Consider the following 18,807-nt stretch of genomic DNA (forward strand, 5'->3'; position numbering starts at 1 on the left):
ATACCCACCTCCCAAGCAGAAACCAAGAGTCAGAGGCTTAACTGACTCTGCCACCCAGGCACTCCCATGTTCTCTGTATTTTAAGGGGTCTGTATTTTACGTATAACTGTATCTGCTTATAAAAGGTCTGAGTAGTAGATGGTGGGTAAGTGAACCTAAGTAGATTTTAATCAGAAAAAGGGTTCAGTAAAATGTTATTTACTCAGTCTTAAAAGAAGAAAAGGCCAGGATCCTGCTTTAATGAAAAGGGGAGTTGTTTTATGAATGAGATATTCCCTAGTTAAAGAGGACCTGAATCTCACAAAAGGAATTCATTTTAGATGTGAAATACTTAGGAGAGGCCACATTTACTCATATTTACTTTATGTGTCTAGAAATTGGAAGAAAATATAACAAAGAGAACTCTGTTTTTTACTATGGTGTTTGCATCTTAAGAATTTATGTGGCTACTAAGAAACTGCTCAGATTTAACTGCTCAGAAAAATATGCAAGATATACAAGGGTGATGGGTCATAGTAAGTAATTAAAAAAAAAAAGCATAAAAATGAAATAGTTGAGGCAAGAAGGCTAAAGTTCTAAATGGGTGTTATGGTCTGTATTCTCTGTTTTCTAATAATCTAAATTGTAACATTTCAGAGAATACTGTTTTTAAAATTACCCACCATTCTTTCATTATTATTATTAAGGATTGTATTTTTAAGTAATCTCTTCACCCAACATGGCCATGATTCCAACTTAAAACCATGAGATCAAGAGCCTCATGTTCTACTGAACTGAGCCAACCAGGTGCCACCCAGGATTCTGATCACACACTTTTTGTATATTGTTTAAAGCATTTTTTCTATATATTAACAAAGGTATTTTAGATATTTATATATTAAATATATTTAGAATGTGTTTGCCCCTGCGCCCCCCCCCCAAAACAATGTATCACTGTTTCTCTGCTAATAATATTAATGTATCATGCATGCTTTATTTAACCAGTTCTCTATTGGGGACACTTAAGGTTTTTCTTTTTAACCATTATAAAAGTGTGATGATTAACATTTTCGTTCAGTCATTCCTCCAACAATTTTCAAAACCTGTATGCATAGGGTGCAAATGATTAATTAGGGTATATTGTTTGCATTTCCTGGCTTTTGACTAATGTCATTGTGATCTAGAACTAGCATCTAGTACCCAGTGAGTAGGATCCACATTTTCTAGCTACTTGGGTGGCATCAGATTGTTCTTATTTTTCAGCTCGTTTTTATTTTGATTTGATCTTATTTAAAGAATTAAAAATCACTGTTGTTATTCTTAAGAAGGCCAATAATGTATGTAAGCCAACTCTACATAATGATAATGTTAGTGGTATTCAGGTTTATCTTTCATATTGATCAACTTTTTTTTTTTTAAGATTTTATTTATTTATTTGACAGAGAGAGATCACAAGTAGGCAGAGAGGCAGGCAGAGAGAGAGAGAAGCAGACTCCCTGCTGAGCAGAGAGCCCGATGTGGGACTCGATCCCAGAACCCTGAGATCATGACCTGAGCCAAAGGCAGCGGCTTAATCCACTGAGCCACCCAGGCGCCCCCTTCTGTTGCATTCTTGATAAGTAAAGCACCCCCACCACCATGTGGATTCCTTTGTTTCATTTCCAGAGATTCTGCTTTTGAAAGTGGGGTGAAGTCCAGGAATCTGGATTTGGAAAACCACCCCAAATGACTGTTGTGGGTTGTTCCTAGCTCAGTTAGTAGAATATACATAACTTTTGCCTATTTGGATTATTTTTTCAGGATAAAAGTTTCTGGAGTAGGATTACTTCCATAAAGGAGATGTACCTCTCGGGCTTTTTTTTTTTTTTTAACTTTTTAAAGTTTTATTTTTTTGACAGAAGACACAGCAAGAAAGGGAACACAAGGGGGAGGGGGAGAAGCAGGCTTCCTGCTGAGCAGGGAGCCTGATGCAGGGGGTTCAATCCCAGGACCCGGTGATCCGCCCTAGCCAAAGGCAGAGTCTTAATGACCTAGCCTCTCAGGCTTTTTGATGCATAGTACTAGAGTGTCTTCCAGAGATACTCTATCTGTTTACATTTTCGCCATTCCCATTTGCCACCCCCTTGCCAACTTTTGGTATCATCAGTCCTTTTGATCAGTAATAGATGTTTAAATTCTTCTGAACTGTAAACTACAAGGAAAATTTTAGCATTTATATAGAATATTAGTCTGCCCTTCTTAGTAATTGTTGTTTACTATATTTATCTCTAAATGTATACTGTTGTTTGAAAGCTACAAATTGAATTTGGATGGAATGGCTTGCATAATCATAAATAAATGGTAATCTTTCCAGGAGTATAAAGTCACTATGAAAGATTGGATTTATCGGTTATGTAAAAAATTTATAGTCTTCTAGGAATGTTCATCATAACAAATAAAGCTAATTATATTTTATTGAGTACATTTTGGTTTGTTCCAGTAGCCGGATCGAGCTGGGAGATGTGACACCACACAATATTAAACAGTTGAAGAGACTAAACCAGGTCATCTTTCCAGTCAGCTACAATGACAAGTTCTACAAGGATGTGCTGGAGGTTGGCGAGCTAGCAAAACTTGGTATAATATGTTTTTTTCCCCTCTTCATTTGTTTGTTGATATTCTTGACCCTAGTTTTTAATATTAGAGCATAGTTAACTAATTTAATTTCCTTATTTTACAAGTCAGGAAATGGGGGTGATTCAGGTTCTGAGAAAAATCTCAAAGAAACCAAGACAAGACTTGAATTTTAAACGGAAATGCTAAATGTCTTCTCTACTTTAGTGTGTGCCTTTGTTTTCACATATTTGTGTTTACTCTAGAAGAGACTGAAATCCCTAAAAAGTAGAAAATTTTGAGTTACTGCTATTCAGAATAGCTGATAAAATCTATGGCCAATAGCAATAATTTAGTTCTTATAGAAGGGGAGGAAGATTGAATAAAATATGTTATTCTGTCTTTGAACTTTATATTTTTATATTTTCCATGGCAGCCTATTTCAATGATATTGCAGTAGGTGCAGTATGCTGTAGGGTGGATCATTCACAGAATCAGAAGAGACTTTACATCATGACACTAGGATGTTTGGCACCATACCGAAGGCTAGGAATAGGTAATTTTAACTTGTGTTTTGTTTTTTTTTGTTGTTGTTGTTGTTGTTTAGAGAAATGTAAATACGTGATTACTGTTTCTGACCCAGTGAGTGAAACCATTTCTTTTGGGAATATTGGGAAAGAATTACTGAATTATGTAAGGTAGAAAATAACTTTATTAACATATTTCAAGTGGAAGCCCTATATAGATTTGTTATCAGTGTCCCTTTTGCATTTTTCTGTTTTCCTTTTACATGGAAGGGCTTGTGCTTGTGTATGTAAAGGTTGCTTTTCTGCTGTGAGTTTTAAACATATGTAGATAATGTAGGGAAAGAAGAAAATTTTTAAAAAATCGGTTGTCTCGTGTTTACCTCAAGTTCTGTGAAGACCCAGTAAATGTTAAGATGGCAGTTAGATGTGTAAAGATTGATTTTTATGAAATTACTTACTTGTTGTTTGTCTTGTTAATAGGAACTAAAATGTTAAATCATGTCTTAAACATCTGTGAAAAAGATGGCACTTTTGACAACATCTATCTGTAAGTATAATGATATTTAATGTTCTTACCTAAAGAATTTAATAGACTGGAAATGGAAACCTTTACTAGAAACGTTAAAATCTGGTTACTTATTTCATTGTCTTTTGGAAAAACCATGGAAGTAGTTGTTATGAAGTTTTCTTTTGTTTCAATAATAGATAAGGAATCTGAGATAAGACATTATCATTTTGCTTCATTCTTTGGGGTGGGAGCACCACAGTCACAGAGTAAACCAAGATTAAAACCCAAGTCTTCACAATTGAAGAATTAGTATCATTAATACTACTTTCTCATCTAATCCATTCTCTAGGTTCTGTTTAAGGTTCTCATTGATATGTTCATTAGTAGTAGAGTTTAATAATCAAAATCAGAGAGTATCTAGCTGATACTATATTAATAAAATATCAATATTATAGAACTCAGATTAAGGGCCAAGGTTAGATCACAGCTATGGATTTGTTATAATAAGGGTATTAAGATTATTCTCATTTTAACTTTGACAGTGGGAGAGAGTAAATTATATAATGCTATTTTAAAGAGTAATTCAGAAAGCTCAAATTATTTATTTTCAAAATATAGCATATTTTTTATAAATCAGGGAGGATATATTCAGGCATTTGAGAGCCTAGTAATGTTATTTTTCTGTCTTTTTTTCTTTCTGCATATGTTAATACAGTCTTTGAATCATCCTTACAGTTATTTCCCCATTTTTAGTTACTGGAATCTTTTTTTCCCCTTGCAGTGAAAAATGTTATGCTAACTAGGGTACTTTGCCCTTTGTTGATTGTAAGAGTAAATACTATTTCTGAGACTCCTAACCTCAGCCAGCTATCTTGCAAATGTAATAGTCAGGTTAAAAGTGTCCATTTGTCATCAGGTTTTTCTGAGATGAATACCTAATCTTTGTTGATTACTAGTAATTATGAGGAGACTCTTAACAGATGTGTGCAGTATTCTGGCTCTAACCAATTTGAAACTGTTTGTGGAGAATACACAAAAGCTGATGAAATCTTTTTTTTTTTCCGCCCCCCTGATACCCTCCTGTATCTTAGGCATGTCCAGATCAGCAATGAATCAGCAATTGACTTCTACAGGAAGTTTGGCTTTGAGATTATTGAGACAAAGAAGAACTACTATAAGAGGATAGAGCCCGCAGATGCTCATGTGTTGCAGAAAAACCTCAAAGTCCCTTCTGGCCAGAATGCAGATGTGCAAAAGACAGACAACTGAACAAATTAGAAATGAACTTTCTTGCACTTGCTTGTCGCCAAATAAAAGAGAGGCCCATTGATTCCCCCCCTCTTTCTTTCTCCCCCCCCTTCTTGTTCTTGTTCGTCCTCCTTTCTTTCTTTTTCTTTCCTCTAAAAAATGTTTAATACTTCCAAGGACTTTCAAAATTAATCATGTTTGGATTGTTTTAGTTTTCTTATTTTTGTGAGGTGGTTTGATTGTAGGAAGGAGGAGGTATAGATCTGTTTGGTTTCACAGTTAAGATATATATGGTCCCAAAAATTGGGGTGTCAGTGTCAATTTTTTTTTTTCAATCTCCTGCTTTCACATTGAAGGGCAGAGCCTACAAAATGTTGTATATATCAAAAGACAAAAAGAAACAGCAGCAATATCTTGTTCTGTAATTCAAAGACAAGTTTAGTGTGTTTGTGGTACTTTGGGTTTTTCAAGACTGGGATACTAATCCCTAGACATTGCCTTCACTCCACCTTTTGTCCTTCTGAGTGTTGCCTCAGGAGTTGGACCATTGTTATCCTTGTAAGAAATACTAAGCTTATTATTTTTTTTAAGCAATTATTTCTTTCTTCCTCGCTGAGGGTAGGTGGGACAGTTTGGGTAGGTAGTGTTTTACTTTGGTCTCAGTATTTGAGTTAAACTGCTTTTTGCTAATGAGTGGACTGGTTGTTAGCAGGTATATTTTTCCTGCTGTTGATTGTTATTAGTGGCATTAACTTTTAGAGTGTGGCTGGTGAGATTAATTTTTTTTAATATCCCAGCTAGAGATATGGCCTTTAACTGACCTAAAAAGGTTTGTTGTGATTTACTTTTTTGTGTGTATCCTCTCTTTTTTCGTGTCTTCAGTAAACTCACAGTAGTTAGTCTAACTTTAAAAATGGGAGTTGATGTCCTTATAGGTCAGTACCCCTAAGATAAACCTGAAGCAGGTATTGTCTCTTGGACATATTTTAAAACACCTAAAAGGAAGCTTAGATGGACTCGTGGCACAATAAATGCATTTAATGCCAGCTAATGCGGACTATTAAAAACAAGGCCACAGAGCATTTGATTATATAGGGAAGAATATCTAGACAGTATTTTTGAGAATAACATAGCTGTGCTACTGCTTATCTGTTGGAGAACATCCCAGATTTGCTTATTTTCTGTGCCTATGATATTGAGCTTAAAAGGATTTGAGGGGGCAATTGTTAAACATATTGCTTCTATTCTTGGGAAAATAGAAGTTCAGAAGTGTTAATAACAGATGTCACTGTGACCTCCTTTACTGATGAGACTAGTTTATGCCAGATCATTTTCTGGCACATAAGGAGTGGCCTGGATGGCTTGGTAACTTTTTGTAAGATAGGAGACATCTGAAATTTCATGTTTTCCTCCATAGCCCCATTTCCAATATTTAAAATTTTCTAGATTGCCAATACTAGTGGCCCATGAAATGTTCTCATTAGACTTTAAAACAATGCACAGGGCTTGAATTTTCTTGTCATTTGACTTTAAAGGGAAGTTTGATTCATAATATTTATCCTTATGTACATTCTGATAAAAGCAATCTCATCTCTCCAAATATGTTAAATGACAGAATTACACAATGTTGATGCACATTTTATAATCTTTTTTGAGAATGTGAAAGTACAAAGTACAATAGACTTCAGCGTTCTTGAGTGCCAAGAGTAATACAGGAAAAGGGAGATAGTTGAATGAGTATATAGGATTTGAATCTTAAGATAGTAAAAATGTAGAAAGACCATGCTGGTTTCTTGGGTATCAGTTTCTTCAGCAGTCCGAGTATAAGCTTAGGAAAAAAGTTAGCATTAAGCACCTTTACCTTCATGGATAAGCTTCAGCTTGCTCTTGCCAAGAGAAGAGTGCTTGAGTTACAGAAGGCATACTTAGTTTGAAGAATTCAGCCTTTTTGTAAACTTCCAGATATCAAAATAGATTTTGATATATAAATGAGTTTTCTGAGATGACACTGCCTCTATTTCTATAACCATTTCACCAGGACTATCTAATCAGTCCTATGAATGTATCTATCCCTAAATGTGGTTATTGAAAACTGAATAGCTGCCTCATGACAATTAAGTACATGTTATTTAAGGAGGGGGAAAAAATAAATTTTGAATTGAGTATGTAGGCTCCCTATTATTACAGTTTCTTTTTCCACACTAGACAATGACTTTACCTAAATGGTATATTTGAAAAGGTTAGTTGTCCTACATCAAACTTGTATTAAGTAATTCCATCCAGTTAAGGAAAAGGAGGATGTAGAAGCTGGGTACTAGTTCACATGCCTATGAGTCAGTAAAGACTCGAGTAATGTCCCATATTGAGTTGGCTATTTTGGAGCATAAAAATTGTTGAGGTAAAAAATTCTATTAACTGGAAGATCAGAGCATATATCCATCATATTTTTTAGGACAGATAGTTTTTACTATGGGGCGTATAGGTAAAGATTATCCTTATGGTAATTGCATTTAGGTTCTAAAGGAAAAAATCTGCAGAGAAATCTATGCAATAGATAATTTGTCCAGACTAGTTTTCATTTGGGGAAAGAAGTTCTAAAGTATCCCCAAAGCAGTTTATTCATCAATTGAAAGTCCTCCAAAAATAGAACTATTGGGAAACTGTGGTTTCTGGGGTGGAAGAGAAAAGCTCCCTCAGTTTTTTGGAGGGAATAACTTTAAATATACTTAAATGGCAAAGTTTACTTGGTGCAGTTAAAAATTAAACTTGTTGATTTTAACATTGCTGTTACATCTGAAATAAACTTATGTGATGTTCTGGTAGTAATCTATGATGTCTGGTAAGTGTCAAAACCCTGCACTGTGTTGAATACTGAGTATTCAGCATATGTACGATATAAAATATATAGCAGTTATATGTAGTCATTGTTTACTCTTGGCCATACAGTTTTATTTACTTTAACATTTCTTTAAGATCTAACTTAAAACATTAAAATCGGCCAAGTGCTATCCAGGCCTCCTAATTCAGACCTTTGGAACTTGCTAGGAGTACAGTTGGTTATCTGCAGTTCTATCCCAGTGTGAGAAAAAATTAAGATCCAAGGAGAGGTCTTACTGCTGGGAAGTTTTAAATGTAATTGTTGAAAACAACTGATATATTAAGCTATGATCTAATTAGTGTGCCTTGACTACAGGTAATGTATATTGAAATTTTTTCTTTTTGTTAGCAGTGGAAGGAGTTTAGTAGCTGAGTGAGTTGGGAATGGCTTAAATCTTTTTCTGAATACCAAAGAAACATGAACTTAATATTTTGTTACTAACATAAATTAATTTGGTATCTTAAAAGTGTTGTGATTAGGATTTTGCTCCTTCAGGAAACAACAGGTGATCTTTGCCCAATGTATCTTAGTTACTGTGTGGCACATCATCCCAAAATTCAGCAGTTTAACCACAAACATGTTTGGTCACCCACAGTTTCTAGTGAGGAATCCAGGAGCATCTTAGCTGGGTGGTTCTGGTTTGAGGTATCATCAGGTTGCAGTGAAATTCAGCCAGGGCCACATCATTGAAGGCTTGACTAAGGCTGGAGGGGACTCAGATTTTCACCAGATGGGTGTCTCTCCAAGGCTACCTGGGTGAAATGTGGCTTCTGGCTTCCCCAAGAGGAAGTGATCCAAGAGAGTTACCAGAGAGCCGTATTCTTGTATGACCTATCATCATGCTACAGTGTGGAAAGGGGAGACACAAGGATATACTTAGCAGGAGGTGTGGATCAATGTGGACCTCCTACAACATTATGCTTAGAGAAAATGTTGGGTTTTTTGACAACCAAGACAAGGTAGTTGGAAAGCTTCTGTTACCTGAAGGGTTTAGTTTCCTAAATGAGGGTTAGAAAACACTAATTTACCATTCAGAGCATGAAAGAAATAGGAAGTAGGTCTAAAAGTTCTATTCTAACGGTTAAGTTTTGTTGGCTAGGTGGCGATACGCAGTAATCTGTCTCCCAGATTGTGCTTTTCTGCCTGGGTTATTTGAACATTTCTGAGTTGGGTACAGCAATAATAAGGAGTGGTTAGCTTATAAGAATTTTCAGGGAATCATGGCAGAGGGTCCTGAATTGGATTTCCCTTATAAGGCTATACCATAGGAATTTAGTCCTAGTTTATGTTGTTACATAACTAACATAGTAACGGGGGAAAAAAGTTAAATACAACCAAGTAACAGACATGTGGAAAAAGGGCTTGAGTGAGATTTTTAAATGTAGGTGTAGTTAACTTGATAAAACATTGAGGAATGTGACATTAGAAATAATCAGTTACTGGGACAAATTCTCAGCCTTTCCAATTTTCTAAAATACTTGATTCCTTAGGTTAAAAAAAACAACTTACGTAGAATCAAAGTTTACTCCAGGAATAGTTGGGAACATAAAGTATTATGAAGCAGTCACTACTTAAACAGCATAGAATTTACTTTTTTTTTTTTTTTTTTTAAATAATTTTTACACTCAATGTGGGGCTTGAGTTTACAACCCTCAAGACCCAAGAGTTGCATGCCCTACCAAGTGAGCCAGCCTGGCACCCTAAGCATGGAATTTAAATCTCTAAGAATTAATGGCCTGTTTTATTACTAAGTGCTGATAAAATCTTAAATTCACCATTTGGGAAGCTACTGTATCAGGATGGAATATTTTGCAGTCTTTGAACTCTGATATTCCTGATTTATTGAAATTTACCACAAAGTTCTCCATAAGGATTTGAACCATCTTTTGAATCCTATTTGTCACTAGCAGTCTCCACTAAAGTGTACCAAAACTATTAGGTACAACATGCAGGTGAAATTTGAATATGCAAGTTGAAAAAAATTTGTATATAAAACAGTGAAATCCAGTTGGGTGTCAGTATCATAGCACCCTCAAAGCAGTTTTGTAACGTTCTTTGTTCTTACCGTTTTCCTGTGTGAGAAAGTTACCTGCCTTTTCCTGATATAGAAGTTAAAAATTGTTCCTACAAATTAATATTGAGCACCTAATATTGTAAGCTAGGCAGGTAAGAGGGCCTCAAAAAGGAAGCAAAATTCTAATTATTCAGAATTCATGTCAAAGTAAAGACTTGCCTCTACTAAAATGAGCAGAGCCTCCAAAGATGTTGACTTTACCTTAACTTTGGAAGGGACTCGGTTAAAATGAATATTCCCTACGTTGACTTGCTTTCTCATAACGTTGGTCTGAGTAAAAACAAGAAACTGAATTCCCATAGACCAAGACTAAAAGTAGGAGAGGGAGTGCAAAAGAGATCGGAAAATGCAACAGAAAACATTGAGCTTACTTTGTAGGGGTTCTACTTTTCCCCCTGGACTCGGCCTATCCCAGTCTAAACTTCCTTGAGGAAGCTACAATTTAGAAACAGCAGACTAGCTCAAAACTGTCAGCCAAATTAGGAATGACTTTCTACACAATTTGACCTTATGCACCAGGATCCAGAGTGTAAACTCCTGCATCCCTAGGTCTCCCATCATTTCGGTTTTTGATCCCCTAACAGACCTCTTCCCCTGATGACAGATATTGGCTTGGTGGGTTAAGCCACTGCCTTAGGTCATGATCTCAGGGTCCTGGGATTGAGGCCTGCATTGGTTTCTCTGCTCAGCGGGGAGCCTGCTTACCCCTCTCACACTACCTGCCTCTCTGCCTACTTGTGATCTCTCTCAAATAAATAAAAATCTTTTAAAAAAGTATCCACCATTGGGACCTTTTATTAATTTGATTATGATTAAAACACTGTTGGGGCGCCTGGGTGGCTCAGTGGTTAAGCCGCTGCCTTCGGCTCAGGTCATGATCTCAGGGTCCTGGATCGAGTCCCGCGTCGGGCTCTCTCTCTCAGCAGGGAGCCTGCTTCCTCCTCTCTCTCTCTGCCTGCCTCTCTGCCTACTTGTGATTTCTCTCTGTCAAATAAATAAATAAAATCTTTAAAAAAAAAAAAAAATAAAAAAAAAAAATAAAACACTGTTAACTCCTGCAGTTAACTACCACCACTATCCCATACTTAACTGGCTTCCCCTTTTCTTTTTTTTTTTTTTTTTTTTTTTTTTAAGATTTTATTATTTGTCAGAGAGAGAGGGAGAGCGAGCGAGCACAGGCAGACAGAATGGCAGGCAGAGGCAGAGGGAGAAGCAGGCTCCCTGCCGAGCAAGGAGCCTGATGTGGGACTCGATCCCAGGACGCTGGGATCATGACCTGAGCCGAAGGCAGCTGCTTAACCAACTGAGCCACCCAGGCGTCCCGGCTTCCCCTTTTCTTGCCAAACCTTTCCACCTACAAAGAATTGTCTTGGATCTTTACTCTAAATCAAAATTCAGTTAATAATACATTATGACCTGGGGCAAATTTAGGGCATGGTTCCTGGATTGTTGTCAGTCTTCAAAATTAAAAAAAATAATAATAATAAAGTGCTCTTTATAACATAGGGCTAAGTTACACTGCCTTACATAAGATTTGGTCAGGCACTAACAGAAATGAAAATGATGGTGGTGGTCCCCTACCCTGAACAGGGAACAAATATTTTAGATGCCATGAGGTAGTATGTTGGAGGTATACATTTTATAGCATTTTGAGGGAAGCACTTAAGACAGTTTGACTTTGGTTCTCAGTACAAAATGACTCTTGTTAATACTGCCTTTTTTACACAGGTTAAAAGATAATCACTGTAAATGCTATAAAGCTTTAGAATTGAAAAACCTAAGATATCTTAGCAACATTTTAATACAGAACCAACTATGTTTAATAAACGCTAGACACAGGGCACCTGGGTGGCACAGCTGGGTAAGCTCTGACTCTTGATCGCAACTTGGGTCATGATCTCAGGACTGAGTTTGAGTCTTGTGTTGGACTCCACACTCAGTGGGGAGTCCACTTGAAATTCTCTCACCCTCTCCCCTCCCCCCCTGCTCTAAAATAAAAAATTAAAAATAAATAAAAGCTAGACATAAGCATCAATAGCATTCTGTCAGCACTCGAAGCTGGAAAATGAAAACTCACAAAGGAGGAGTAAAGTAGTAAAAACTGAGTTTATATAAGACAAGAAATTCCTTTGGAACTTAATGAGAGAATTCATGGAAGAGAAGGTAATGCCACATTCATGGCTGTAAAAGTATAAAGTGCCTCAAAATGTCTGTAGAACACTGAAGTCCAACAGTATTCTGGCAGCTGTATCCTCTGAGGAAATTACAGAAATCACAAAGTTTTTAAAAATATGGTCAGATTTAACAGAATTACAAATACATGTAGTAAAAAAAAAAAAAAAAAAAGTGGAAAATATTTAAGCCAACTTCATTTAAAGATCTTAATTTGCAGAGGAAACTCAAAAGAAGTACAATTAATGGGAAAGAGGAGTCTAATAAATGGGCAATTTATTTAAAAAAAAAAAAAAAAAAAGCAGGGACGCCTGGGTGGCTCAGTTGGATAAATAGCTGCCTTCAGCTCAGGTCATTATCCCAGCATCCTGGAATCAAGTCCCACATCGGGCTTCTTGCTTGGCAGGGAGCCTGCTTCTCTCCCTCTGCCTCTACCTGCCACTCTGTCTGCCTGTGCTCACTCTCGCTCCTCTCTCTCTGACAAATAAATAAAATCTTAAGCAACTATGGCTTTATTTTTGCCCTAATGTTGAGAATTTGAAAACATTTGTGCCCTGCCAGGCCTAACCCTGCTTCCTTGCAATGGATTCGTTCATTGCAATAACATTCAGAGTTTACCACATATCAGGCACTGATCAATCATCCATATAAGTATTTATAAATAATTAAATTTTAAATAATTACCTTATTTAATTCACACAGCAGTCTGGTGGTAGGAACTTTCACCAGCTTCATTTTATAGCTTCAGGAACAGGCTCAGAGAAAGTAACTTTCTCAAAGTCAACTAGTTAAGGGGCTAAGCTGGGATTAGTGTACTCACTACAGTTTGGAGAAATAAATCTTACTGATACAATTACCAAGTTAGGGGAAGCCACCTGTGTAATACTGTTCACAATGAATTAAATGGAAGCAGCCAAAATAATAAGGGACTCCTGGCTGGCTCAGTGGGTTAAGCATTTGCCTTTGGCTCAGATCATGATCCCAGAGTGCAACATCATGATCCCTGCTCAGCAGGGAGTCTGCTTCTCCCTCTCCTGCCATTCTTCCTGCTCATTCTCTCAAATAAATAAAATCTTTTTTAAAAATGCTGAATAAGGGAAGGTTAAAATACAGTATGTCAATATTAACTAGCTAAAAGTAATATGATTAAAGTGGGAAACAGCAAGATACAAAATTGCACTCAAAGAATAGATGAGACATAGAAAACAAACCAATATGAAACTAAATCTAAGCACATCAGTCATGACATTGAATATAAATAGTTTAAATGCCCATTGAAAGGCAAAGATTCTTTATACTGGATATTAAACAAACATACTGGGTATTTTAAAAACAAACAAAGCTCCCTTTAAGAAACTTACTTTTTAAGGGGCAGAGTCGGTTAAGTGTCTGACTCTTGGTTTCAGCTCGGGTAGTGATCTCAGGGTTCTGAGTTTGAGCCCCACCTCAGGCTCCATGCTCAGCATTGAGTCTGCTCAAGGTTCTACCCCTCCCATCCCTTCCGCTTTCTCATGTTCTTTCTGTCTCGAATAAATAAATAGATCTTTAAGTATAAGTGAACTAGTAGGTGCACTTTACTTTTTTTTTTTTTAAGGCTTTTTTCTTTTGAGAGAGTGTGCCTGTACACACAATGTAGGGGAGGGAGTGGGCAGGGGAAGAGAGAATCTTAAGCTGTCTGTGTGCCCATCGCAAAGCCCTGTGCTTGAGTTTGGTATTATAGCCCTGAGATTGTGACCTGACCTGAAGTCAAGAGTCGGAGGCTCAACCCACTGAGCCATCCAGGTGCCCCAGTAGGTTAACTTAAAAGAGGAAAGGATGGAAAAGATATACCATATAAACATCAATCAAAGGAAAGCTGGAATGGCTAAATTAATACCAAGGTAAATTCTAGAACAAAATTCATTTCCTGGGATAAAGATGGATATTTATTTATTTAAGATTTTATTTATTTATTTGACAGAGAAAGACACAGTGAGAGAGGGAACACAAGGAGAGGGAGTGGGAGAGGGAGAAGCAGGCTTCCCGCTGAGCAGGGAGCCTGACCAGCTGAGGACAGACGCTTAACAAATGAGTCAGTGAGGTGCCCCAAAGATGCATATTTATGATAATAGAATCAATTCATCAAGAAAATACAATCTTAAATGTATACGAACATAATAACAGCTTCAAAATACATGAAGCAAAAACTGACAGGTGAAATAGACAAATCCACAATTACAATTAGAGATTCCAAACTCCTGGTAAATAAGACAGGTAGAAAACATGTTTAAAAGATGTGAATAACAGTTTTAACCAATGACCTATTAACATGTATAGAATATTTCACCATCAACATCAGAATATACATTCTTTACAAGTATATAAAGATTATTCTCCCAAATGGACCATATCTTGGGCCATAAAATATGTCACAATCTCTTTAAGAGAATTAATACCTTGCAAACCATGTTCTTTAACCACCCCAGACCAAATCAATAGCTAAATTAACAATAACAAATCTATCTAGAAAATCCCCCAAGTATTTGGAAATTAAACAACATGCTTCTGAATAACTCTTAAGAAAAAATTGCAGAGAAGTTAGAAAAAATTTGAACAGAAGAAAAATGAAAACAATTTATCAGAAATGTGGGATTTAATTAACAAAGTGCCTAAAGGGTCATTTATAGTATTAAATGTATGAATTATTAAATATTATAAATATTAACTTACCAATGTATTAAAATATTAAAGATCTTAACTTAAGAAAATAAGCTTCCACCTTAAGAAACTAGAAAAAGAAGAGCCAGTTAAAGCTAACATGAGCTGAAGGAAGGACATAATAAAAAGTAGAAACTAATAAAATTGAAAACAACAACAAAAAACCATTAAAAAAGTACGGGACACCTGGCTAGCTCAGTCAGTACAGCATGTGACCCTTGCTCTCTGGGTCATAAGTTCGAGCTCCACATTGGGCATATAGTTTACCTTTAGAAAATTAAAAAATAAAATCTTTAAAAAATAAAACCAAAAGTCACTTCTTTGAAAAAATAAAATATATAAACCTTTCTTCTAGCCATATTGACTAAAACTGCCCCCCAGACAGACACAGGGAAGAAACAAATTACCAACATTATAATTAAAGAGAGGGCACATCGGGGCGCCTGGGTGGCTCAGTGGGTTAAGCCACTGCCTTCGGCTCAGGTCATGATCTCAGGGTCCTGGGACAGAGTCCCGCATCGGGCTCTCTGCTCAGCAGGGAGCCTGCTTTCCTCTCTCTCTGCCTGCCTCTCCATCTACTTGTGATTTCTCTCTGTCAAATAAATAAATAAATAGATAGATAGATAGATAGATAAATAAATAAAAAGAGAGGGCACATCACTAGAGAGCTCACTGACAATAAAAGGGTAATAAAGGAATATTGCAATCAACTTTATTCAATAAATTCAACAACTTAGATGAAATGGACAAAATTTTTGAAAGACACAAATCACTCAGGTCACTCAAGAAGTAGTTTTGCGGTTCTACAAAAGGTTAAAAGTTATCCTATGACTCAGCAATTCCAGTCCTACTATATACTTAAGAGAAATGAAAACATATTCACACAAAAACTTGAACATGAATGTTTACAGCAGTATTATTCATAGTAGCTAAGGAGTGGAAGCAACCCAAATGGCCACTAACTGATGAATTAATAAACAAAATGTTCCATATCCATACAATGGAATATTATTCAGCCACTGTGGGTAAATTGTATGGTATGTGAATTATAACTCAATAAGCTGCCATATATATATATTTTTTATATATATATAAAATATCATATATACATATATGATATTTTTTAAATAAGTAACTTGAATAGCCTCATATGTCTGAAAGAAAGTGTAGCTTAAATCTTTCCCATGGGGGTGCCCCAGTGAATTAAGTGTCGGCCTTCTGAGCTCATCAGGGAGCCTGTGTCTCCCTCTGCCCTCCCCCCGCAAGTGTGTGCTCTCTCTCTCTGTCAAATAAATAAATAAATAAATAAATAAAATAAATAAATAAAATCTTAAAAAAAAAATCCTTCCCACAAAGAATATTTCAGGCTAAGATGACTTTCCTTGTGAATTCTATCAAATATCTAAGGAGGAAATAATATACTTTGCACGAAAACGGTAGAGGAAAGAATGTTGCCTAACTCATTTTATGAGGGCAGCATTATACCAATTATTGGTACCAGTATACCATTACAAGAAACTTGTAAAACATTACAAGAAAACTATAGGCTAAGATTCCTCATGAAGACAGGAAAACCCTTTTTAAAAATTAACAAATTAAATACAGCAATTTATTAAAAGGTTATATCCTGATCAAATAGGATTAGACCCAGGATTAAAAGGTTAATTTAACAATTGAAAATCATTTTGGTGTAATTCATCATATTAGCAAATTTAAAGGAAAAATATGATTATCTCAATAAGGTGCAGAAAAAATTTTTGACAAAATTCAACACTCATTCATGATAAAAACTTCAAGAAGCCTACAGCTACTATCATACTTAATCCAGTAAAAAACTGGATTTTGTACCTTTGGGAAGAAAGCAGGATGACTGTTGTAACCCTTCTACAATAAGGCAGTGGAAGCTCTAGTCAGTCCAGTAAAACAAGAAAAAGAAATAACGAGTGTGCGAATTGGATACAAAGAAAGAAAATGGTCTTTGTGCACATGACATGATGAAGTAGAAATGCTATAACTTTTTTTTTTTTAAGCTATTAGAACAGGGGCACTAGAGTGGCTCAGTTAAGCATCTCGCTTCACTCAGGTCATGATTTCAGGGTCTTGGGATTGAGCCCTGCATCAGGCTCCCTAATTGGGGGGGTGGGGGCGGTGTGTCCTCTTCTCCCTCTCCATTTGCCCTTTTCCCCTGCTCATGCTCTCTCTCTCTCTCAAATAAATAAATATTTTTTTAAAAAACTACTAGAACTAATAAGTGAATACAACAAGGTCACAGGATACAAATACCAGTTGTATTTTTAACTATAACAATTAGAAATTGGAATTTAGAAGATAACATTAAGAAAATAAATATAAGGTAACATTTATAGTAGCATAAAATATGAGATATTTGGGGATAAATTTAACAAAATATAGGCAAGACCTGGATACAGAATGCTATATAAAACATTGCTGAAAAAATTGTAAAAGATCCAAATAAATGGAGAGAGAGAACATATGAATCCAAAGACTCAATATTAAGTTATAACTTCTTCCCAAATTGAATTATACATCACCCCCATCAAAGTTTTAGCAGGTTTTTTTTTTTTTTTTAACTTGACAAACTTTAGTCTATATGGAAATGCAAAGGATCTAGGACAGTTAAAGCAATTTATTTATTATTATTTTTTAAAATTTAATTTAATGTTGTATGTGTGTGTGTGTGTTCCAAAATTCAAAAGGAACAAGAAAATTGGAGGACTTATACTATTTGACTTCAAGGCTTATAAAGTTTCAGTGATCAAATAGTGTGATATTGGTGTTAAGATTGACATATAGATTAGTGGAACAGAAAAGAGTCAAGGAAAAAAGTATACATATATCATCAATAGATTTTTGTCTAAGGTAGAATGACAACTCGAAAGAGGAATGATGGTCTTTATAATTGGTTCTAGAAAAACTGGATTTCCCAATGCAAAAACATAAACTTTGATCCATACTTTCACAGTATACAATTAATTTAAAATACACTCTGGATCTAAATATAAAACATAAAGCTATGGGCGCTTTGGTGGCTCAGTGGGTTAAAGCCGCTGCCTTCTGCTCAGGTCATGATATCGGGGTCCTGGGATCGAACCCCACATTGGGCTCTCTACTCAGCGGGGAGCCTGCTTCCCTCTCTCTCTCTGCCTGCCTCTCTGTCTATTTGTGATCTCTCTCTGTCAAATAAATAAAATCTTTTAAAAAATAAATAAATAAAAATAAAAAAGAAGAAAAGAATCACCATAGTAAGTGTTGCAAGGATATGGTACAATTCAAATTTCATACTCTCTTGGTGAGATGATAAAATGTCACGACTTTGGAAAAACAGTTTGGCAGTATGTCTGTATGTACGTATTATATTTTTAGATTTTTTTAAAAATTTATTTGAGAGAGAGAATGAGCCTGAGTAGGAGGGAGGAGCGGAGGGAGAAGGAGAAGCAGGCTCGCCACTGAGCAGGGAGCCCGATGTGGGTCTGGACTCTGGGATCACAACGTAAGCCAAAGGTAGCTGCTTAACAGACTAAGCCACACAGGCCTCCTGTTGTATTATTTTCAATTGAAGTATAGGTGACTTATAATATTACAATAATTTCCGGTGAACAACTTAGTGATTTGACATTTATATACATTAAGAAATGTTCACCACAATAAGTGTAATACGACCTGTCACCGTAAAGTTATTACTGTTCCATTGACTATATTCCCTATATGGTACTTTTCATCTCTTTGACATTTATAACTGGAAATGTGTACTTTTTAATTTCCCTTCTCCAATTTTTTTTTTAAGATTTTATTTATTGGGACACCTGGGTGGCTCAGTTGGTTAAGCAGCTGCCTTCGGCTCAGGTCATGATCCCAGCGTCCTGGGATCGAGTCCCACATCGGGCTCCTTGCTCCGCAGGGAGCCTGCTTCTCCCTCTGACTCTGCCTTCCAATCTGTCTGCCTGTGCTCGCTCTCGCTTGCTCTCTCTCTGACAAATAAATAAATAAAATCTTAAAAAAAAAAAAAAGATTTTATTTATTTATTTGACAGAGAGAGGTCACAAGTAGACAGAGAGGGGGGCTTGATGCCAGGACCCTGAGACCATGATCTGAGCCAAAGGCAGAGGCCCAA

At 36.1% G+C, this 18,807-nt stretch overlaps 1 protein-coding gene across 2 annotated transcripts in view; it reads left to right on the top strand.

Annotated features, from left to right (window-relative positions):
* NAA50 (N-alpha-acetyltransferase 50, NatE catalytic subunit) overlaps positions 1–7,680 on the top strand; it is a 37,627-nt gene extending 29,947 nt beyond the window's left edge. The window contains exons 2-5 of one of the 2 annotated variants that reach the window (XM_059164089.1): positions 2,459–2,595; positions 3,008–3,127; positions 3,579–3,645; positions 4,698–7,680. In XM_059164089.1, the coding sequence (XP_059020072.1) occupies positions 2,459–2,595; positions 3,008–3,127; positions 3,579–3,645; positions 4,698–4,875 (502 nt within the window). In that variant the 3' untranslated portion in view covers positions 4,876–7,680. The remainder of the gene's footprint in view (positions 1–2,458; positions 2,596–3,007; positions 3,128–3,578; positions 3,646–4,697) is intronic. The other variant, XM_059164090.1, reaches the window with a different exon arrangement.
* Positions 7,681–18,807: the final 11,127 nt, after the last annotated feature.

Source organism: Mustela lutreola, chromosome 2 (genome assembly GCF_030435805.1).
Source record: "Mustela lutreola isolate mMusLut2 chromosome 2, mMusLut2.pri, whole genome shotgun sequence".
NCBI classification, from domain to species: Eukaryota; Metazoa; Chordata; class Mammalia; order Carnivora; family Mustelidae; genus Mustela; species Mustela lutreola.